The 24,661-nt window shown below is 44.6% G+C and overlaps 1 protein-coding gene across 4 annotated transcripts in view; it reads right to left on the bottom strand.

Moving 5' to 3' along the window:
* Positions 1-22,850, bottom strand: part of MID2 (midline 2) — a 117,502-nt gene extending 94,652 nt beyond the window's left edge. For 2 of the 4 annotated variants that reach the window (XM_055122830.1, XM_055122832.1), the window contains exons 1-2: positions 22,726-22,850; positions 4,582-5,297 (exon numbers count right to left, since the gene is read on the bottom strand). In XM_055122830.1, coding sequence (XP_054978805.1) covers positions 4,582-5,241 — 660 coding nt within the window. In that variant the 5' untranslated portion in view covers positions 5,242-5,297; positions 22,726-22,850. Of the gene's footprint in view, positions 1-4,581; positions 5,298-22,128; positions 22,268-22,725 lie in introns of those variants that run through there. The other 2 variants (XM_055122829.1, XM_055122831.1) reach the window with 1 other exon arrangement.
* Between the last annotated feature and the right edge of the window lie 1,811 nt (positions 22,851-24,661).

Raw genomic sequence — 24,661 nt, 5'->3', positions numbered from 1 at the left:
CAATCAAATTGAATAGGCACTTAAAATGAAGGACATGCCATGCTTTTGCTAACACTCAGGTTTTTTTTTTGAATAGTACTAGTAGTTCACAGGAATTTTTTTCAGACTTAGAAAGTATTCACTATGGCCAGATAGATTTATAGCTCATGAAATGACAACCAAAGCCACCTTTAGACACTGGTATACTTCCCTTCCTGCAAATCCATTCAAAAGACTGAGCTTATTTGAACTTTTGGAGAACAGACTATGTGTACAAGCACTAAGGAGGCTACTGAGAAAAGAAAAGGTATTATACCTGGCCTCAAAAGAATTTATGACAGAGCTGGGGTGTGACGAAGTGGACTTGTGGGGATTCAAGTGTACATTAAAGTATAGCTAGAATTCCTGAGCAGGAAAGAGAAGAGCACTACTGAGAAGGATGAGTCAGAAAAGAGAACAGTGGTTTTAGCAGACAAGAAGCTAGTCTGAGCAGACAAAGGTCACATGCTTGAGCATGGTAGGGAGAAAAGATAGAAGGGCAGTGTGGCAACCATAGTGATGACCTTAGAGAATCAAGTTAAGATCTGGCATCAATAGAGAGGCACTGAAATATGACATCTTTCTACAAAAACAACACTTATTAACTAAAATAATAGTAATCTTATTTGAGGGGTGAACTTGTCACAATGAAAATTCTAAAGTATGAAAAAGCACTTTTATAGAAATATAGCAAGCAGCACGAACAAAAATATATATTGGGACCAGTATGTGAAGAAAGAGGAAGCAGAGGAAAGAATTACTTTGAAATGCCTTATTGTAATAATTTTCTTAAACATAATTATTCTTCTGAATTTAAGAAATAACCCACTAGTAGCCTTCTAAATGATATGCAGGTAGATGAGACAAGTAAATAAAAATAATAAAATACATGAAGAATCACAAGCTCAGCCAAAGACAATGCTCAAAGGTTTGACCACATGCTTTGCCTACTAGAGACCTGGGTTCAATTCCCAGCATTTCATGGTCCTTTGAACACCATGTTACCCCCAAGCAACAAGCTAGGAGTAGCCCCTGCGAATTTCTGTTGTGGTCCCAAAACTTCAAATGAAAAGCACAACATTTTCACAAATTATCTCTAATTCATTTTGAGTTCTGGACTGGAACAAGTTCTGGACACAGTGGGTAGGGCATTTGCCTTGCATGCGGCCGACCTAGGTTTGATTCCTCCGTCCCACTCGGAAAGCCCGGCAAGCTCTCCAGAGTATCCCACAGGTATCCCTGGCAAGCTACCTGTGGCGTATTCAATATGTCAAAAACAGTAACAAGTCTCACAATGGAGACGTTACTGGTGCCCATTCAAGCAAATCGATGAACAACAGGATAACAGTGCTAGAGTGCATTTTGAGTTCATATTAAAATGAAGAACTAATTTCTGGATTAGCTTCTGATTGTTCTAACAATTCATCCATAATATAATAGTCTGTTTATTACTTGTTGAACAAAAAAAAATATCCTAGAAAGAACTAAACCTAATCAGAGAAGTTGCCAAAAAGATAATTGGCATTGCCAACAGTAAAACTCCAGAATAAAAAAAAATAGCATCATATTGCAGTAACTGGCCAACAACTTAGAAGGGCCTAGGAACATATTCCTTCTTTTGCAAAACTCATGTGCTCTCTCTCCTGTATCAGGGCAAAGGTAGTACGCTCAAGGTCACCTTCCCTCAGCATCTCACATCTACAGTTCTCTTTCTTCCTTGGGGAAAAATCAAGCAGATTAAGGGGAATAATCATAAATGCTTTTATAAATTAAAATTAACCCAAAGAAGTGAGTATATGTGACACTAAAATCAGACCTTCTCTCTGCTTAATATGGTGTATTAATATCCTTTTACACTTGGCGTCAAACTAAAATGACCGCAGACACACACAGATACACACACACAAGCAGCACCTCTCTCTCCTTTCCCAAAGTCAAAGATGTTCCAGACAACATAACAAACCACATGATGGGAATGATTCATATGTTTCTACTCTCCGTCCAAAAATGAGCAAAAAAAAAAAGTTTCCACTTAATTTATAATCAGAATTTTCTGCACATTTCCTAAAAAAATTAAAGGGAACTATTCAAAATCTGGCCTTTCTTTCTAAAAAATTGCTGATTAGTTACAGACTAAAGTATCTTTTGGTAAAATACTTATGTTCTCTGTCCATCCCTGGGGGTGAGGGTTATAGCTGTATCATGCCAAATATCTAATCAATTATCCAATGTTTTTTATGTTTTCGGATGTTTTTAAAAAGCTGGTGTTCTATGGATACAGGCTTGTTCTATCAGCCATTTGTTATCTCAAAGGTACATATGGACACAGTTTTCTGTTTGGAATATTTCTCAAGGCCAATGCCTTATTATAGTTCCAACACCTGCAAATATTTGGCAGAGACTGTTCCATCCTCTCCATACCCCCACTCTTCCTGCATCTCCGCCTCTGTCTCTTGCAATTATGAAGCTGTAAGTTTATACAATATGTCTTTCCCTTAATGCTCTTAATCGTTTATCTGTGACCCATAAAATGTGCAGTTGCTGGAGCATAAAGTTAAGTTTCAAATCATATTTCACGGAAAAAAAAACCTCAATCCAAAACAAAGTGGCAGCAGGCTATAGTAGAAAGTACAATTAATCAGGCGTTAGGGACGGACTCCCAGTTCTAGCTCTCCGACTCATCAGTTCAATAATTTTGTTTTGTTTGGCTTTAATAGGGTCACACCTAGTGGTGCTCAAGGACCTGGGGCTACTCCTGGCACTGATTGGGACTGCTAGCGCTAGGAGGGAGATCCCACGCCACACTCAGCAGGGCCCACAGGTCACCAGGGCTAGACCTGACTGAGCTAGGCACGCATGTGGTAAGCAAGGACTGGACTCCGTGCACATGCTAGGAGACTACTCTACTTCCTGAGAAATTCTCCACGTTCCCAGTCCTGTGATTTTGATCGAACCACTTAACCTATCATACTATCAGTGCAGGGGGTCAAGAGAAACAAACTTCCTTTTACAAAATCAATCAATCTTAGGGATGGAATGCACAGCATGGTAACTAGACAGCATGGTAACTACAGTTAACAGAACCGCATTGCAGAAACATGCACATAGCTGGCAGGCAATAGAAATAAAATAATTTGCTGGATGTGACATTTGTTAATAGGACCACCAGGCAATAGGGCTTTAAAAAATAGGCATTTCAATTCTGTGGCACAACATCTTCGGAAAATTATGGCCACAGAACACAAATAAAGAGCTAGGAACTTCCAAGGGACTACAAATAAATGCTTCAGTCCAGGACCACAAAATGAAACACTGGCACAAAATTGGAAAATGGATGAAGCAAGTAATACCTTCAATTTTCATTTTAAGTATGATATTTGATCATCTCTGCTGGCTTGAAGGTACACGGAAGCTCCCCTATTTTGTCTATTTGTTTCCTTGTTATTTATTTATTCTATTTTTTTTGGTTTCAGGACCACTCCCAGGCTTTACTCAGGGCTTCATCTTCACTCTGCGCTCAAGATCACCCCTGGAAGGTTAGGGGGACTGCATTGGTTGCCAGGGATCAAACCAGGGTCAGTCATGTGCAAGGCAAGTGCTTACCCGCTTTACAATCTCTCCAAGTTCCTATTTATTTTATTTTAGGCATCATGACTTACAATTCCTTATGTTTCTAAAAGGGATGCTTCTCTTCAGCCCCATGTAAAGGGATGGGTAACAACTTTAGGGCTTTTCAATGTACTGAGAATGCAAATACATACACATTACTGTCCTCCACAAAAATCTTGCACCTACATAAATAGACTCAGACACCTCCACCCACACCTACACAGAGACACACCCAGCCTTCCCATTGCTATATGCATACATATGCAGATCAGCACATATGCTAATTTGAGCACACCTACACGCGGACTCACATACTTAAAAGAGGTGGAAAGATCATGGCAAAGATATGCAGTGTGCATTCTGTCACTGACAAGAGGGCACAGGGTGCTACTTCCCTGTGTGGACTACTGGGGAGGCGAGATATGGGCCAACTCCCCAGAACTGGCCAGAGGTGAATAAAATCAAACAGGTTTATACACCAGATGAAATCAGTCCCAGTGAGAATCTGCAGGGGAGTAGGTTATTCTCATGAGAACAACTTGGAGTCAAGTCACTTGTCAAATAAAAAAAGACCCATTTTATTAGGGAAATTGTTAGCTGTGGAACTGTGTAGAAAAGGCAAAGTTACAGGTAAAGGGATTTTTCTTGATAACCTTTCAATATCGATATTGCAAACCACAATGCCCAAAAGGAGAGACAGAAAGAGAGAGAGAGAAGAAAAGCACCTGCCATAGAGGCAGGCAGGAGATGGGTGGCTGGGGGGGGCGGTGCTGAGAGGGAACCTGGGGACACTGGTGCTGGAAAATGGAAACTGGTGGAGGGATGGGTGTTGGAATACTGTATGACTGAAATCCAATCATGAACAGCTTTGTAAGGGTCCATCTCACAGTGATACATCAAGAAAGTGAAAACAAAAGGCAAAGTTGAGTCAGGGCTAGCTCCCAGCTCCCTTACCTTGAGTTTTTCAAACCGATCATTCAGGGACGCGACCTGATGGTCTCGGTGACGCCCCACCAGTTTGCATAAGGCACAGATCAATTGGTCATCAGATACACAATACATGTTCACTTTTTCATTCTCGTGGTCCAGGCAGGTGATCCCTCGAAGATGTGTGTCTGGCACAGGTTCCACCAGGCGATGGCTGGTGAAAGGTTTCTTGTTGGGGTGCGTGGCCCGGAGGCAACGGTCACAGTAGGAGACCTCACATGTGATGCATGTTTTCACGGCATCCCTGGGCGGGTCCTGCTCACAGAATTGGCAAGCAATTCGCTCACTAGACATGGCGGGGCTGGGCCTGTAAGTCCTCTCCCGGCGGCTCTCACTTGGAGAATTGGGCCCACTGACTGAAGCCTTCTGGAAACGGTCAATAATGTTCTGCAGGGTCACATTCCTCTTGAGGCCATCCAGACCACGATGGTTCAGTGAGATGACATACCTGCACGTAGGACACTGGAAAGCTGTAATGGGTTCAATGGATTCACCAGAGCTGCAGCTGGAGACCAAGATGCGATGGGCACAGCTGAAGCAGAGGCTATGAGCACAAGGGAGCAAAAGGGGGTCTTCAAACAACTCTAGACAGATTGGACAGGTCAATTCAGACTCCAGTGTTTCCATCTTTAGTGAAAATAATCCTGCTGAGGCATTAAGAACCACAGAGGCTGGGCTTTCACCTGCAAGCAATACAAAGAGAGAATCAGAAAGCCATTTCAAACCCTAAAGCAGTGGACAAGGCATCATTATACGCAAACCAACAGAAATGTCACATGCTGGATTCCCCAGGATGCTCAAGCAATAGAAAACAATTTAGGAATTGATTTTTTAAAAAAGCCTTTCTTCCCCTTCAAACCTTGGTTTTGACTAATGCCTGAGTTTATTTTCTTTCAAATAAATAGAGTCGAGTGGCTATCTTTAGATACTGGTTTACTGATTAACATTACTATTCCAATTCACAATACTGGCATGGATCATTCTTATATGTTCTCCACTGACATCTCCTGTCCTGGATTATGATGAGCCCAAGGCCCTGGAAAATCTCAGCCTCCATTCTCTAATACTGTCCTTTATTTTACTTCAAGGTAAAATATAAGGGCTTGCTACTACTTCATATCAACTGGAAGGAAAACAAGGCCATATTTCAAACTAACTCTCTAGTTCTTGAGTGATTCCATTCTGAAAGCATGCGTGAAGAGAAAGAGAGAGCTTTAGACAAAATATAGTACTCAGTGTCGGGTAATGAATTCTTCAGAGTGTGAATGGGAATTATTTTTCTATTACCAGACATGGAAAGCTCTGCTCCATCCCATTTCCAGAAAACTGAGTTAGTAGAGGCAAAAGATAATTTTCACTTTAAATTTCTTCCCTCACATTCAGCATATTCTTCCTTTCACCAAGCTGAATGAAAAAGAAATGATTTCACCTTCCTCAGCAATAGTTTCTAATCAATAATGGACACATATGACTTGTAAGTTTTATTTGGTACTATTATTAAACATCCAATGAAGAAAAATAGCCTGCTATGAGTTCACCTCCCATGTGTCCTTTCATACCTCATAACATATGTTATCAGTTAACAAGACAGTGGAGCCAGAGTGATAGTACAGGAAGTAAGGTGCTTGCCTTGCATGGATCAACCCAGTTTGGATCCCTGGCTCTGTATATGGGTAACCAGGTACTGCCTGAGGTCACTCTAGAGCCCGGAGCCATGAATAACCTCTGAGCACTGAGAGGTATAAGGTCAAACCAGCACTCCCCACAAATGTAACAAGGTTCAAGTCAAGATTTAGATATAAATCTTGGGTTTATTGGGTTACTCCCATTACAGTGCTCCCATTCTTCTTTGTTTATTTGTAGCTTCTTTCTTAGTGTTCTGTTGACTTGTAAATATTGTTTTTCTCTTCTCCTTGAGTCTTTGCATAGTTTATTCAGAGCAATGTCCTTTTTGTATGGACACAGGAAGACTTAGCAAATGCTACCTAGGAGTCATTTGACTCTACATGATATTTTCCTCCTGGGCATCTGTTCTCTGACCTAAGCCTCAGCTGCCCTTACTTCCTAGCACCCCCAAAAGCAGGGTCCCGACGAGGGACGAGATGGACCCAGGGCAAGTGGTGAGTTGTGTGCTACCCTGGCATCGAGATGGGCCTAATGCTTAACTATAAGTTAAGAGCTTGGTCATGGACAAATGCTGTCATGATCCAAACAGTGATAACTAGGAGTGATTAATCTGGCCTGAGTGCTGCAGTCTGAGTCTGTGGCAAGATGTTGCCAGGAGAGCTGCCTTGCAAGCCTCAATGTATCTCTTGCTATGTCCATACAAAAATAACTAGTATTAAGATGTTAATGAGTGTTTGGAATAAGGAGAGGAAAAAAAAACCCTTAAGAGGTATCTTGCCTACTGGCAGTCAGGAAGGGCTTTGGAATGCCCCTAGGTTGTGTTTCCTTTGAACCTGACAGCCCTCAGGAAGGGCTTTTTATGTTGATTTTGCTAAGTGGCAGTGTGTAACCTAGGGGCAAGGGCGAGAGAGGAAAAGGGGAGGAGAGACAGAGAGAGAGGGGATCCAGGAGGCTGCAGCAGATCCAGAGAGAGGCCGGAGCTAGGAGTGCGGGAGATGGGAAAGATGGAAGATTGAATAAACGGTAACTAATCAGCAACCAGCTTGGTCCTCGTTCTTCCTTCGCCTGTCCTTGGCCAACAGCTGTCCCAATCCAGCCCATACACAGCAGTTCCAGAGCACAGAACGTGGGCAGTGAGACAGCCGCCCAGAGAGCCCGCGAGTGCACACGCCCTTCGGCGTGCTTTAGTTTTTTACAAGGGCTGGAGCAATAGCACAGAGGGCAGGGCATTTGCCTTGCACTCAGCCGAACTGGGTTCGAATCCCAGCATCCCATGTGGTCCCCTGAGCACCACCAGGAGTAATTCCTGAGTGCATGAGCCAGGAGTAACCCCTGTGCATCGCCGAGTCTGAGCCAAAAAGCAAAAAAAAAAAATTAGATCTAAATTAGCAAGTTGAGGAGCCAGATATTTCCAAATAACCTTCATTTTAGTAGTAGTAATCTTTAGAGTATACACTGGAGTAAAAGAAGCCCCCTCTGACAGAAATCTAACCCTAGTCATATTCTCTCTTTGCCCAGACATTTCTGAGTCGGACATTTACTTACTGATGTGGTTATTCCACTAATTAAAGCTAACACTTAGAAATATTCTAAGCAAGTCTTAACAAGAAAAAGGAAAGATACATCTCATTAAAACTGGTAATCCTGCTTATAGGAAATAAGACATCTTTCACTCTAATATAACATTTATCTCTCATCTCTATCAGAGATACTCATCAAGGTTTGATATTTTGATTCTACAATTAATATTTGCTTGAATTGTGTTCATATAGCAGTGATATCTGCATTGTCCTTTCACATGATACTAAGTAGTGAGTACAATGCCTTGAGGATAAGCACGATGCATGTGCCCTGAAAGTTGTTCCTCTTAAGTGCTCTGGAACAGCTAGCTATTTAACAAATATCTACAGGAAATGTGGGCTGTGAAAGTGAAGACTTTTGTAAAATAGTCACACTGAAATGATTTGGTAAGTTTAAGCATTTGTATGACCACTTCTTTTTTGGGGGAGGGGGTCACATCCAGCAATGCTCACATCCTCCTGGCTCTGCAATCAGGAGTTACTCAGGTGCTTGGGGGACCATATGGGCTGCCAGAGATTAAAGCCAGGTCAGCCGCGTGCAAGGCAAATGGCCTACCCACTGTATTATCACTCTGGTCCATGACTACTTTTTTAAAAAATATGAGACATCTGACGTTCTTATTTTAGAACTGAAAAGTGCTTAGGAATTGTTAAGCAGTATTTTATAGCTTATGACATCTATCAGCATTCATCTGAAAAGTGAAACAATTAAAATGTGCATTTAGAAATGGACTAGAGAAGGGGCCATTATGACAATAATGGTTGGAAAGGATGGCTTTGGGTGGGAGATTTGTTCTAAAAGTGGATAAGGACCAAACAGGATGGATTCTCAGTATCTGCATTGCAAACCATAATCCCCAAAAGTAGAGAGACAGAGAGAGAAAGTCCCTGACATAAAGGCAGGCTGGGGGAGCGGTGTGGTGGGAGGGATACTAGGGATACTGGAAGTGGAAAATGTACTATGGTAGAGGGATGGGTATTGGAATGAATATGACTGAAACCCAATCATGAAAGCTTTGCAACTGTATCTCATGATGATTCAATATTAAATAAATAAATAAAATGTGCATTTGGGGGCTAGAGAGTATTGCGGGTGGAATACTTGCCTTGCATGCAGCTGACCCAAGTTTGATCCCCAGCACCATGTATGCATTCAAGCACTGCCAGGAGTGATCCCGAGTGCAGAACCAGGAGTAAGTCCTGAGCATCGCCAGGTGGGTGTCCCCAAAACAAAATAAATTAAAAATAAATAAATAAAATGTGCTTCTATCATAGAATCTCAGAATTGGAAGGGATATATGACAGATTTCAATTTCCACTCAAGGCAAGATATTGCCATTGGCAGCACTTCCTGATATCCCACAAATGCTGAAAGTCAACATGTCTAAAACCTACCTGTTAGTCTCCTCTTCCCATAAAAAAGAAACACCAGCTCCTCTTTAAGCTTTTTCTGCTCCTGTGATTGTCACCATGCAAATCTATAAACCTAAAGGTTCTCTCATTGACATCTTTCTCCTAACCTTAGCACTGGTTCCTTCCTGAACATTTGGTTTCACTTCCTTTGTTTTTTTTTTGGGGGGGGGCACACCTGGTTGTGCTTAGGGCTTACTCCTAGCTCTGCACTCAGAAATTACTCCAAGGAGGCTCTGAGAACCATACGTGGTGCCAGGGGTCAAGCCCGGTTTGGCTGCATGCAAGGCAAACAGTTCCATTGGTCTGGCCCATGGCTTACTTCTATATCATGTTTCTAGCTAACTCTAGAAGGCATCAATTATACTCTATTTTTATTCAGAACACAATGGTTACATACACTAGGTACTTAATAATGGTTAAATAAAGAATCTCTTAAATGAGTAGTCAAGGCACTTCCTGTATTTGGAATATACTCCTGTATTCCTGTATATGGAATACTATAGTACACACTTTGCACACACTATCTCATTAAATTCCAGTGGGTCCCCGTGAGGCATCAACTAGTACTATATCCATCTTATAGTTAGAAATCTAGGCTCAGCATTGATAAGTCAATCAACCAAGAAACTACAGGCCAGTGCATCGGGTCAGTCTAATGCCAATGCCTGTGCTCTTTCCCCTACACCTTTACTGCAGTCATCTCACCTCCTTTACTGAAGTTTATCTTGGCTATTTACAAGAGTTTCTAAACAGCCTGTTTCTGCTGCTATTTTCGTCTATGTCCCTCTGAGTTTCTCTGAATCTGCCTCTCATTTCCAGTTCCCTCAAGAATCATATCTCTCTCATCTAGGTCCATCACCACCTCATACCACATTTATATCACTATTTCTTCCTGCGTCCCTCATTGTCTGTGTTAGGAGCTACCTGGAAAAAATCAAATACGGCCTCCCACCACAATGACAGCCTATCAGGTGCATAGCTGAAATAAATGTACATACATGTGTTAAAACCTATAGAAAAACAGAGTACCACAACCTTTCTCGGTCTCAGGAGGGTTCTGTATAAATTCTTCGGTACAAAGGAAAAAAACTCTCTGAAAGTCCGTAAATTGTTCCCCAAAGTAAATGTGACACTAGACCCTTCCTATGAAATTAAGCCCAGGAAAGCATGCTATGCATGAGTCAGGATTGCCTTGGTAAGATCAAAATAGGATTTATTAACCAGGGATTGCTGAACTCCTAGAACTGTTTGAAGAATGTCAAATGCATGTCAAATATGCATCTTCATGGAGAGAGGGTTGTGCTAGTACTCAAAATATTCTCAAAAGACTCCTTGACAGAAAAAAAGACAAACATCAGTGGTCTAAAATGCACGCCTTAATTGATTTCAGCTCTATAAAGAATAATATAGGAGATGGTTACAAGCTGTTACTAATGGCAAGCAACTGTTCTATACAATGTTTCAAATCATTCTATTTTAGCATACATAACAACTTGGGGAATTAAATGCATTTTCAACTTCCAATATTTGTTCACCTCACCTCTCATTTAGAGGCTACCTTGTTATGGTCACTCCTAATATTTCACCATCCTTTCAACTATTTCCCCAGTTTCCCCATACCCTAACAATCTGAGCACCTTACCCTTTAGAGTGCATGAAATATCTTGTGCCCTATACAAAATATTATCCTTTCAATTCATTTTATTTATATATTTATTTTTAGTTTTAAAATTTTTATTTAAACAAATAAAATAAAATAAACTCCGTGCCAGGCTGTTTTCACTCAGGGTGCCCCAGAAGGGGGCAGGTGAGAGCCCTCCCCACCATAAGGGACTCAGCCCCAGCAGCCGACCTCCACAACCCAACTGCCGTCCTGGTCTACCAGCTGCTCAACAACCTCTGGGCGCACTCCATCAACCTCAAGGAGATCAACCTGAGGCCATAGATGTACCAGGTGCTGCCCAGAGACGCAGGCAGGTGCGTGTTTGTCAGTGTGCAGATCGTTTCAACATGCCAGTAGACCAAAAGCTTACATTTGGTAGACTGGAAACACCAGTAAAGGCGATTACAGGCCACCACAAAAGCCTCCGTTCCTCTCAGAGAGCCCAGCAAGCTACTGAGAGTATTCGGCCCGCACGGCAGAGCCTGGCAAGCTACCCGTGGCATACTATATATGCCAAAAATAGTAACAATGATGGTCCTCATTCCCCTGATCCTGAAAGACCCCCCAGTTCGCCATCAGGCTACACTAGCATGTGACAGGGATGAATGGAGACATTACTAGTGCCCACTGGAGCAAATCGATGAACAACAGGATGACAGTGATACAGTGATTAACTTTTTGCTTTTTGGGTCACACTCAGCGATGATCAGAGGTTACTCCTGGTTCTGCACTCAGGAATTACTCCTGGCGGTGCTTGGGGGACCATATGGGATGCTGGGGATCAACCAGGTTGGCTGCATGCAAGGGAAATGCCCTCCTCACTGTACTATCACAGAAATGAAATGAATCCTTTCAATTCACTTATCTCATTTAATTTTCTCCAACCCTCTGAAAGGTAACAAAACTGTTACATTTTTAAAAAGATAACTAACAAAGGATCCCACATACTTGCAAATATTGACGCTAGCATTCAAAAATAAAGCTAATATTCAAGCTCATAATAAAACTGAAAATCAGAAATAAATTCACACACCTACAAATATATGGTCCACTGATTTGACAGGGGGCTCTAAAACCATTTATAGGGGAAAGCATAATCTTTTTAATAATTAATGCTGGGGAAACTAGATATCCACATGTGAAAAGATGGAGTTAGAGCCCTAACTCACACCTCATTATAAAATGAACCCAATCTAAGCTGACAATTTAAATATAAGTGTGGAAACTGCACAATTCTTGGAAGGAAAATAAGGTGTAAATCATAATGCAATTAGGTTGGGCGAGGGTTTCTAAGAGGGCACAAAAGCAAAGTGGGGGAAACATACAGATGGAACTTCAGCAGAAGTTGAAACTTCTGTGCTTACAAATGAGAACAGCATAAAGAGTAAAACAGATAACCCACAAAATGAAAAAATTAATTGCCAATGATATAGATGAATAACATGGATCTAGTATCTTAAAATATCTAACTCTTACAAGTTCTATCTTACAATTAGGATATAAACATCTTACAAATAAAAGACAAAAATTTCTAACTGGCGAAGGATTTGAGTACTTTTCTCCAGATAAGACAAACATAGGAAAAGTAAACATATGAAAACATATGAAAAACATCATTAGCAAATAGGAAAATGCAAATGAAATCACACTGAGACACCACTTCACACTCACTAGCATGGCTATAATACTACTTTACACCCACTAAGACAGCAATACTACTACTTCACACCCATTAGGATGGCTATAATTTAAAATAATAGCAAATGTCAGCTAGGATGTCAAGAAATTGAAAACCTCATATGTTGCTGCTGAGAATGTAAATAGCACAGCTGCTCTGGGAAATCACTTGGCACTTCCTCAAAAGGTTAAATGTTAAGTTCTACATCATCCAAAAGAATCATAGGCGTACATATCCATTCAAGTACTTGTACAGAGTTGGAGAGATGGTACAGCGGGCAAGGGGCCAACCCAGATTTGATAACCCCCCAAAAAGATTTAAGATTTCCTTTATATGACATGTTCAGAATAGGAAAACCTATAAGAACAGAAGGCAGAAGGTACTGGAAGTGGTTGAGGTAGGGGTGAGGTGGAGTTACTTCTGAAGGGCATAGGGTTTCAGAAGGGGATGGATAACAAACATGTTTAAGAAAATGTGTGGTAACAGTTGCCTAATTCTATAAATATACTAAAAACCACTAAAATGTACAGTCTAAAGTGGTGACATTCATGGCATGCAAATTATATCTTCATTTTTATTGTTGTTTGGGGGGCAACACCCGGCAATACTCAGGGCTTAATCCTGGCTCTGCACTCAGGAATTTCTCCCAGCAGTGCTCAGAAGACCATATGGGATACCTGGGATCAAACCCGGTTCAGCCACATGCAAGACAAATGCCCTACCCACTGTACTATCACTCTGGCCCCTCTATCTCAATCTTTAAAATGATACAAAACCATGCATGAATGACTCCAGAGCATAAACAGTTAACCACACCACTACGCTGCCAATTGTGTGATTATGCAGGATTTCTATACTCTGCTTACTCTTTCCCACTGTTTTTCTAGGTCAGAGATTCCCTGTACAGGTTTTGTAATACCTGGGATATTTGTAATGAACGATCAATAGGTGTCAGATAATGCTCAGCTTCCAAGAGTTATTCTTTTAAGAATATGAAACTCCTAACACTATTTGACTCCTATGACACAAATTCTTTCAGGAAGTGCAGGGGTAAGTGGTATGACAAAGATAAAGCAGTAGTCGAGTGTTGCAGCTTCATAAAGTTTGTGAATCACTAATATAGGAGGAATTAGAGAGTATGCAAGTATAAAGACAGGAACTGAACCAGATAGGGTGCAACCCAATGATAGGTAATCAGGAATATTTTTTTACAAGAAAACACAATAGCAAGTCATAAACCTACATCGATGAAATGCCTGAGAGGTAGACCAATAGTCATGTTACAGAGCAAATACTTATGTCCACATACACACCTACCCTTGGACACAAGGAAGGGTTGTTCCATGTCATGTAGTTACTGCCTGGGAGTTAAAGATGGATGTGTGTATAGTTGCCTTCGCTCTGTTATAAAATTGCTTCTGAAAGGTTTATCGTCCAACCCAGATCCCTCTCCAGGCTGAGACCTTAGAAAACTGACATCGAGGAGAATACACTCTAAGAAGGCGTCAGAAGGTTGTGTGATTAGGTCGACACACAAAAGAGAACTCAATGCAGATGATTAAGATAAGCATAATGTATGCTACACTCACAAAACTGAAGATTGATTTCAGCATTGCCCTCCAAACACAGCATTCAAGATAACTGATCAAAGAGAATCCATGAGCTGCACTTGCAGGATTCAATTATTTCAAATGTTATTTGAACATAATTAAATGCCCATTTATATCAACAGTTGCTATGTCATCTTATTTTCATCTTTCTCTGCAGGTCTGCAGAGCATGGCTCTGGGCTTTCACTACTTCCCTGAGCAGTCATGATAACATGCTTCACAGAAAACACTGGGAGTATGAAATCAAGACTGGCATCTGGTCTGGAGAATGAGGATTGAGGACTGAGCTGAGTGGTAGGATTTGTTTAAAAAACAAACTATTCTAAAGTAAACATTCTTCAGGCACTAACATTGGTGTCCCAATCGCTCTTCCTTGAAACAGTAGAAACTGTCTCTTTGCCTTGGGGAGGATGGGAATAAACAAAGGAGTTCTGACTTAGTCTGATGTCTCCTCCACTGTAAAATGTCATTCAAGTTGAACTAGAATCACTTTATGATCTCTTTAAGATGCGTTCCAGCTCTGACATCCTATTATTATAGAGCTCTTGCTATCTGTTACCAGGTAGAAAAGGCACTTTGGCTGTCTGTAAACTTGCTCAAAACACAAATCTGATTTATTAGTTTGACAAGAAGGGCTGCCAACCCATGGGCATCACCAGATAAGGAAGTGGAAGGGAACAAGATGCATTACTTTCTCTTTGCTAAGTAAGCCAAAGTGCTCAAGCACAGTTGTTGGCTTTGCTTTCTGTATCTCCAGGAAGATAGTAATGGGTGTTCCAGAGGACAACTAATGGGGTAGGGGAGGGGAATGCCAAGGAAGTATAAACTAATGAGAACACCGTTTGGAACTGGAAAGGAAGACTGCCAAATCCTAGAACACTATTATTAGGAAAAGACCCTTTGAAGCTCAAAAAAGATCACTTGGGAACATAAAAGGCAACATAAAAAGACTCAGAATTCTCACCCTAAAAAGGATGCAGACTAAAAATAGAAATCCAGAAAAAAGAAGGCGTGTTAGTCCCGTAAGCATAATTAATACGTCATCTTACACTGGTTTACCATATTTGTTTCAAGTGGTTTCCAGGCCATTCTCTCATTTGACCTTCTTTATTGAATCTGCTCACAGCTATGCTCTAAAGTGAATAGGCTGAGTGTTCCTCAAGACATTTAAAGTATTTGGAGTCTGGAAAGATAGTACAGTAGGTAGGGCCCTTGTCTTGCACATGTCTAATGCAGCTTCCATCCCCCACGCCCCATATGGTTCCCCAAGCCATGGCAGGAGTAATTCCTGAGCCAAGAGCCAGGAGTAAGCCCTGAGCGTCACTAGGTGTGGCCCCAAAAGAAAAAAAAAAGTATTTGGGACATAGCCTCCTTATCTGAAGAATGAAAAATACCTACCCTAGCCATCTCACAGGCTCTTGTCAGGATCAGAAGACAAGCAAATAAACCATTAAATCACTTTACAAATATAGATACACATGTAGACACATAATCATATAGATACATTAGACATCCACTGATGAGAGACAAACTGTGAAGGAAAGCAATGACTATACAGAAATGTTTCCAAAACACCCGGTTGAAATAAAGGCCACTCCTCCCGCAAGAGTTCTGCACTGGATCTGAACCTGCTGTTTCTTATGCTCAAATTTCTCCCTGTTAAAATGGGTCCCTCCCCTCTAGGCAAGAAGAGGTCTCTTCTTTTCTCTAAAGCTTTAATCATGCACTCAGAGAGCTCAGGAGTGGAGGTTGATTACCGACTGCCAAAGAGTGCCAGAGCCAGTTCCTGCTTAATAGGTTATTAAAGTCTACTTCATATTTTATAATATGTGGACTTAATGATATTTTCTTTACAATAATGAGCTCTTAAAACCAACCATTGGCTATTTTATATAATCTAGTCATTATAAACATTAAAAACAACGATCACAATAGCAGAATGAAAAGTTCGAAGTCTGCCACAAACACAAAGGATTAATCTAAGTAACCAAGAAACAGGTTTGCCAAGGGAACTCGTGATAATTGACAGGAATCCTAAATACAATTCATAATACCTTTATCTTCATGCAGATTACACAGGCAGTTGCAAGGCTGGAGAACAAATGGAGACAAACTTCATTTACCCACGGCTGCCAATGATAGCTTTCTATCTCTTCTAGGACTGCTTTTCTCAACATGTTGCCCAGTGAATGAACTATGAGTACATTTTCTAATGTTCAGTGGCACACCTGGATGGGTGCTCACCTGTATGTTGACTGAATAAAACTGGCAATAATGTATGTAAAGCAAACTGTTGAAGGTTTGGCTGAAAGGACCCCAAGTTGAGGTCAAAAACAAGGGACAAAACAAGGGACTATTTGAAACCAAGCTTCTACTCCCCTAGGAACTACAAGGATCCTAGTAACACTGAACAAAGGGCTACAGACAAAGCAATCAAGGATTCGGAACCATAAAACATTTTTCTATCTCAGTGCTATAAACATTCAGACCCTTCATGATCTAATATGTATAATATCTATATAATGTCTCTCCTGCCGACACATCAAGGAAATGGTAAAACCTGGGATTTTATGTTCGAGGCTTTAGATGATAGAATGAGCTTGTGATCCAGATTGTGTGGTCTGTAGAGGAAGATACAAAGACTGAGAACACTATTTACCTCCCAGAGGATTCTGACCTACAGGAGAGACAAAACCCAAGGTCAAATAGTTAAGAGCTCTTCAGGGAAACAAGACTCCAAATAGGACAAAACTTATAAAGAATACTTTACTGGACCTGAGAGATAGTACAGTGAGGAAGGTGCTTGCCTTACATGAGGCCAACGTGGGCTCGATCATGAGCACCACATATAATCCCCTGAGCACCACCAGAAATAAGCACTGAGCATCATCAGGTATGAGCCCCTCTAAGTCTCCACACAAAAAACAATATTGGGGGCCTAGAGAGAGAATATAGCAGGTAGGACACTTGCCTTTCAAGGGGCCCAATCCAGGTTAGATCCCTATACACATACAGTGCCCCAAGCCTGCCAGGAGTGATCCCTGAGCACAGAGCAGGTAATAATCCCTAAACACTGCTGGGTATGGTCCAACCCCACCCAAATAAAAGCCCAATATTTTTCTAGCTAATTTAGCTTGACCATAACCTAGCATGCACTCAGGTGAACCCGGAATAGGTAAGGAAATCGTAAGGTTGTTGGTATATTACTCAAAATTTCTCTACCACCCATGTTTTCATCATTTAGTAGTCGGAGGAAATTTTGGGAGCTGGGAGATTTATTTATCTGTTCTGATCATGGAGAAGGGGAATATATAAACAGTAGTGAGAAATGCTAGAGAAAACCACAAAACTCCAGTATCCATGGAAGACTCAGCACTGTTTTCTTTTTTAAATTTTGCAGCTTTAGAGATAAAACAGGGCCTCACATATATAAGATTCTGCTCGATTGCTGAGCTACATCCTCAGCCCGAAGCACAGTTTTAATTCAATTCATGAATGTGGAGAGAAAAACACAAATTGATCCCTGGGAGAGGAAATAAAGAAGGAACTCGCCCTCTGCACAAGATCCCTGGAGTTAAAATTCCTTGTCAACCCCACTCATCCGATCTAGGATGATCCAACCCCTGGTTGAGAAACACTTCCTTATTCTCTTCTGTACTCTGCTCAGTGATGAACACAGTGTTTTAAAAGAAACCTGAAATACAGGGCCAGAGATAGTTCAACAAGCTGGAGCGCATGCTTTGCATGCAGGTTGCCTGAGTTTGAACCAGGGCACCATATGGTCGCTGAGCACTGCCAAAAATCAAACCATCCCCCTCCCTGCCCCAGCACAAAGCTGAGTGGCCGCTGAGCTCCACCAGGTGTGGCCCAAAACCTTTTAAAAAGAGGAAGAGACCTGAAATGCAGACATTTGCGGGGGGTTCTGTTTGTTGTATGGCTTTTAGGTCACACCCAGAAGTGTTCTGGACTTACTCTTGGCTCTGCACTTAGGTTTCACTCCTGGTGGGGCTCTAGGGACCATATGTGGTGCTGGTGATTGAGTCCACGTGGGCATGGGCAAAGCAAGCCAGCAACTTAACTGCTACACTCTCTCTGTAGCCTTGAAACAAACATTTGGTTCCATCCTAGTACTACAATATCATTCACTCTCTATAGTCCCCCAGGTATGCAGGACCTGTGGCTGAAATCTCCAAGCCTGCTTGGATTAGGACTGGGCCTCCTCCACCCAGATCCCCAGGTTGGCAGTCACACCCACAAACTGCCTCCGTCCCCCCACACCATGTAATCTCATCAACAGCCAAGATCTACAGACCATAAAACAAAGCTCCCAGAAGAGAGCGATGCAGAATCTCCTGCCCCTGCACCAGGCTGTCTTCACTGGGGCCCCCTCAGAGGGGGACGGGTTCAGTTTTCCTCCCCGTCCCAAGCAGAGCCCGGGTAGCCAAAAACCTCCAGAATCCAGCCACAGCCATGCTCAAGGCCACTCTCCACATGCTCGGACGAGCCTCACCCATGAAGGAACTGACAGAGGAACCCAGGTATGTGGGACCCATGGCTGAGATCTCCAAGCCTGCTCAGATCAGACTGGGCCTCCTCTGCCCAGATCACCAGTTTTCCAGTAGCTTGACAGTCACACCCACAAACTCCCCTCCGCCCCTGCCCCTGCCCGTGCTATATAATTTCATCAACGACCAAGATGAAAACTCCTGGAAGAGAGTGACACAGTTTTTCCTGGAGAGTGTGGTCACAAATGCAGCCATACGACCTCTTTATTTTTATTTTTATTTTATTTTTCCCCCGCATGGCAGAGCCTGGAATGCTACCTGTGATGTACTTGATATGCCAAAAACAGTAACAACAACATGCTCTTCATGTTCCTGGAGTGAGCAGATGCCATAGGGAGACACTAGCATGCGACAGGGACAAATGAAGACGTTACTGGCGCCTGCTCAAGCAAATCGATGAGCAACGGGATGACAGTGATACAGTAATACCAATATTACTGTAATATTTTGATGACACAATGCTCTAAGCCAGCTTAAGTATGAAGGTGATCTGCAAATATAGTCCCATTTTCCCGGTCTCAAAGATGAGGACAAAAATTTAATGCACCACCTGGCCTCCACTAGCAGTCATCTTCGAGGTCAACAGCTAGGAAGTTGCAAAATCCATGAAGACTGAATTAAAGAGGCATACAAGGTTGAGCAGAGAACTCTGACAATAGCCATTTGAGACACATTCTCCACTGCAGTACTTTCTTCACCTCCTTTTTAGGGCCATGTCCCTGATGAGAGAACTAGAGTGCTAAAGGGATAGAGTGAAAAGACGGTATGCTCACTTCTTCATCGAGCCATTGAGGTTTGCTGAGTGATAAAGATATATTCCTTCTGCAACTTTCTTCGCAACTGTCATGGTGTCAGCAGATTTCATGGGAGGAGGGAGGAGGGAATGAACAGGCTCACTACTGAGAGCAATTTTTGAATGCAATTATGAGACTCCACTGGCACTGCTTTAGGACCTGCAAGTTGGAGCAAGTTATCTTGCACTTACGGGAGGGATTAACTAAACTGATTCCATCGAAATCAATTCGCACTGTTTAGAAGATACCTTCATAAAGCAAGCAAGCCACTGTTTTTCAGCAGTACTACTTCCTGGAGGGGAGCTTTACAAGGCACAACATGCTAGACAAGATGTTTAGTTGTCCTGAAAGTAAATGGGAAAGAAATAATTGCTCCTTCAAATCCTTGTCCTCTACCTCTGCCCACAGAGTCGCACCCTGACCTTGCCTAGAGCTGCAGCTGAGGAACCAGGCCCCAAACAAGCAGGAGCCCAAGACACTAAGAGGGGATCATGGCCTTAGCACAGGCTGCAGAGGACACCGTAGACTGCATTTCATAGATATTATTGACTCACCCACTGTGAGACGCTAATCATGCTCAGAGAGACATGACTGAAATTATTTAGGCCACTTTTCAGTAGACATGAACAGCCCCCATCTTGGCTAAAAATGGGTGAGGTTATGTTTTCAAACCAGTCTGACTCAGACTGTTAGGTTGGAGTACATTCGATATGATTCATGCCTTGACTTAAAAGAATCATCGGTACTCTGTATGCTGAGTCTTATTTATGTTTTCATTCAGGTGTATGTGCATTAATTTAAAAAAAAAACACAACCACCAGACTGGAGGGCTTAAGTACAGTGACGGATTTCGCTCCCAAAGCAAGCTCGGTTTCCAGTAAACTCGGGTTCCTGCTTACACCTGGTGAATCTATCCTCTGAATAAAAGGAAAATGAAGTACTTTCTTTGAAAAGTATAAATGGTGAGAGTTTATAGAACCCTTTTATCTTCAAAGGGCCAAGTCAAGACTCACAATACCCGATATACAATACGTCTTTTACCCAAGTGCATCAGCTACAGAAAGGAAAGGTCAGAGAAATGTCCCAAAGCCAGGAAGCCGATGCAACATCAGATTTGGGGCGAACTGTGTGATCTTCTTGGCTCTTAGACCTGTATGTCACCCACATAAATCAAGTTGTAAGGAATAATCGGAAAAAATCTAACTCACATTGCCTATCTGTATTAAGTAAATTGATTGGGCAAGACTATATAAAAATAGCAAGGACTGGAAAGGGTGTGAAGGGGTTAGGGCTAATCAGCTGGGGCAGTGTCAGAAGTGGGGGAAGGAATGTCTCCATTTAGCATTCCTCTTCCCTTGGACTTGCCAGAGAAAGATCATAGTGGGAGGAAACAGAATGGGGTTAAAGGCAGCCCTTATGGCCCAACTTAAGAATGAGAGGGCTCAACCCACACACAGTGCTTGTCTATTTACAGCCTCCAATATATTCCTTTATAAGGACTCCTCCTCAGAAACACACAACCATCACTATTCACCCGCCCCACACAAAAAATCCTCTAAAAGGCAAACCGGTTGAGAAGCACGAGAGTGCAAGGCCAGGAGGCTGGGAGTGCGGGGAGGGATGAAGGGGAAGGAGACTAGGAGATTGATGGGTGCTGGTGGCAGTCCTAGGTGAGCCGGAACCACGTGGAGGAAGAAGGGGAGTGAGCTCGGAGGTGGGGTGGTGAGCCTGAGAGAAAGCGAAGAACCCAAGGGGCCGGGGGAACTGGGAGATCGGCGCTAAGAAACCACACACCCCCGCCCTTGCCGAAATAACGTGCTGCACACGAGGAAGTACTAAGTAGCAAAACCTTGGCATTTCAAAAAAATAATACATTTCTGTCCAACGACCCCGCCACGATGTACTTAATTGTTCCATGACAGGTATGGAAAAAATCCCACCGCTGCCTGCTTCCGTCGCAGTCCATCCTGTGGACAGATGTCAAGTCCCCTGGCCACGCTAGGCCAGGAATTAAGGACCCCCTCGCCCCCTGCCCCCCCGCCGCCCCCGACGCAGATTCGAGGATCGCACCCCTTGGCAAGAACGCGGTTAAGTTTCCTTGGGGCCTCCCCGCGGGCGGGCGGCTGGCAGCATCTCCGAGGGCTGCGGGAGGCGCCGCGGAGCGGGGGGACAGGCCACGGGGCGCCCCCCGGGCCGAGCAGGCTGCGGGCTGCGGGAGCGTGGGAAGGCGCCGGTGCCCTTTCCCAGACTCGCGCCCGGCCGCCCGCGCCGGGCTCGGCCAAGCTGCACGCGAGGCCCCGGCCGCCCCCGCCCCGCAGCCCGGCAGCGCCAAGTGCGTCCCCGGAGGACAGCGCGGGGCGCGGGGCGCCCTGCCCCCCCGCCGCCGCCGCCCCGAGCCCCGCGGGCCGCGTCCCCCCGCCCCCCCGAGCCCCGCAGCCCTCGGCCCGCGCCGGGCCCGCGGCACCTGAGAGGCGACCCGGGCCGGGGCGGCCGAGTCGCGCCCGGGCGGTGGCGCCGGGTCCCCCGGGGTGGCGGGGTGGGGGGGGGGGAGGGGGTGCGCGGCGCGGGGGAGGGGGCCCGTTTTACCCAGAGCGTCCCGGGCTGCCGGCCATCTCCGCGCGTCCCGAGGCGCCCGCCGGCTTCCGCGGCCCCCGGCTCCAGCAGGGGCGCGGGCTCCCGGGCCAACGCCGCCGCCGCCGCCGCCGCCGCCGCCGCTCTAGGCCGCCGCCCGCCCCGGCCGCCGCCGCCGCCGCCGCCGCCGCGCAGCAGCCGGGATCCGCCCGCCCGCGCGCCGCGCCGCGCACCGCCCGGCGGCCGCCTCTCCCGGGCCAAACTTAGGGAGTTTGCGCCTCTCCGGCCAGGGCCAGCGCCGTGACACCGCGGCGGCACCACACTGTCATTTCCGCCGCCGCAGGGGTGGGGGGAAAGGGCGATCGCCGGGGAAGGACTTGGAGGGGGGAGTCGGGGCGGGGGGGAGCGCGCAGGGCTGCGGCCGGCGCCCGGAGGGAGCGCAGGGAAGGGCCCGACCGTCGCCGAGCCCGGCCACCTTCCCGGCTCACCTTCCGCCGCCCCCGGCCCCTCCCCTGCAGGCGCCCGTGCAGGTTCGCGCCCCGGCAGGAGTGACCGGAGAAACCTGAGCGAGCCCGGGCGGCGGTGGGTGGGGTCGGGGACTCCTGTACCTACCAGCTGATGCCAGCAGCCTCTCCTCCGGCGCCCTGGCATCTTGAAGGAGCACACACGACAGGGGCCCGGCGGCCGCGCGCGCGCGTGGGGATGTGTGTGCGTGTGTGCGTGTGTGTGTGTGTGTGTGTGTGTGAGTGAGAGAGAGAGAGAGAGAGAGAGAGCACGAGCGAGAGAGCGCGCGCAGAATGTGTGAAATGAAAGGCAGCAAGACTAGAGCCAAACTCTTCCTCCACCAGCCACCCACTTGGTGCCACAAACCCTCGGCGTAGAACACCCGAGAGGCCCCCCTTGCAGTCGGCGATACGAAGACGCGGCCTGGGTCCAGCGCACAAATGCTTGGATGAAGCTGCTCTATGCAAAGTTAACTACAGAGTGAAACAAAACAAAAAATTGTAGAGGAGACACAAAAAGGGCAGACAATTGAAGGAAACCCAACCCCTCGTTCTTTTTATAAAGGGAGAATGGCAGTGTTTTATTGGCCCTCGGCAGAAGTGGTGGGGATGGATTTTAGCCACCAAAATATTAAAAAAAAAAACCAATACACAAAGTGCATTGCATCTGCACATTGAATTCCTTGACGGGCAGAACAAGAGGGTCATTACTAAGAAGACAATGAGGCCGGTGCTAGCTGTCCGCTAGCTATCCAATGTCCCTAATAACCTAATTGGTCCATCTGGAACCCAGGAGCTGCCATTGGTCTGGAGTCAGCCTGTTGGCTCACCTGTCATTGATTCTGAGAACACACACACACACACACACACACACACACACACACACTATTCACAATGATACGGAAGATGAGCTAGGAGTTGAGGGGTAGCCCCAGAGGAGAATCTTTCTAAAGTGAGCTATAAGGGTAGATAAAGAGGGAAAGAAGGGAGAAACAAGAGGAAACAATATGCCTGCCACCACCCCCCATCCTCAGGGAATATAGAAAATTAATCCAGAAAATTTAAGGTAGTTCTGGGTGTGTCTTATTAGGGAACCAATAGTAATTACCCAACACCCCTTTTAAACAATGTACTAAATAGCACTGAGGTGGAAACAGGCAAAAATCACAGCCAAGTTATCTGATGAGAGTGTGTCCCTCATAGAAGCAAAACTTAATGTGTCGCACCAAAAACGCAGTGAAAGCAAAAGTACACAATTGCAACTATATCAAAACTTAAAATGTTGGGGCTGGAGCAAAGCACAACGGCCAACCCAGGTTCGATTCCCAGCTTCCCCGAGCACTGCCAGGACTAATTCCTGAGTGCAAAGCCAGGACTAACCCCTGTGCATCACCAGATGTGACTCAAAACTCAAAAAAAAACCCAAAACCCTTAAAATATTCTGAGTAACTATTCAACAGCATGAGAGGCAAGAATGGAGAGAAAGGTGCCAGGGAATTGGCTAAAACGGCTGGAGCACATGCTCTGTATGCGGGAGCCCTGGGTTCAATCCCCAACAACCATGGTCCCGAGAGCAGCACCTCCAGAAATAATCTGAATATCACCAGGTGTGACCCTAAAGGAAGAAGAAAGAGGGGCCGGAGTGATAGCACAGCGGGTAGGGCGTTTGCCTTGCACGCGGCGGACCCGGTTCGATTCCCAGCATCCCATATGGTCCCCTGAGCACCGCCATGGGTAATTCCTGAGTGCAGAGCCAGGATTGACCCCTGTGGATTGCCGGGTGTGACCCAAAAAGAAAAAAAAACAAAAAAAGGAAGAAGAAGAAAGAAAAGAAAGAAGAGAGAGAAAGCGAAAATAAATTATTTGCAAACCATTAATTCAATAAGGTGTTGCTATCCAGAACATAGGAAGAACTTCTACAACACTGTAACATAACAATAAATAACTCAATTTAAAACAATTTCAAAGCATTTGAGGTCTGGAGGTACAGCAGGTAGCACGCTTACCTCACACGTGGCTGCCCACAAATGATCCTGAGTCTGCCA

Source organism: Sorex araneus, chromosome X (genome assembly GCF_027595985.1).
Source record: "Sorex araneus isolate mSorAra2 chromosome X, mSorAra2.pri, whole genome shotgun sequence".
NCBI classification, from domain to species: Eukaryota; Metazoa; Chordata; class Mammalia; order Eulipotyphla; family Soricidae; genus Sorex; species Sorex araneus.
The sequence above is the reverse complement of the archived record's forward strand: the minus strand, read 5'-3'. Positions and strand labels throughout refer to the sequence as shown.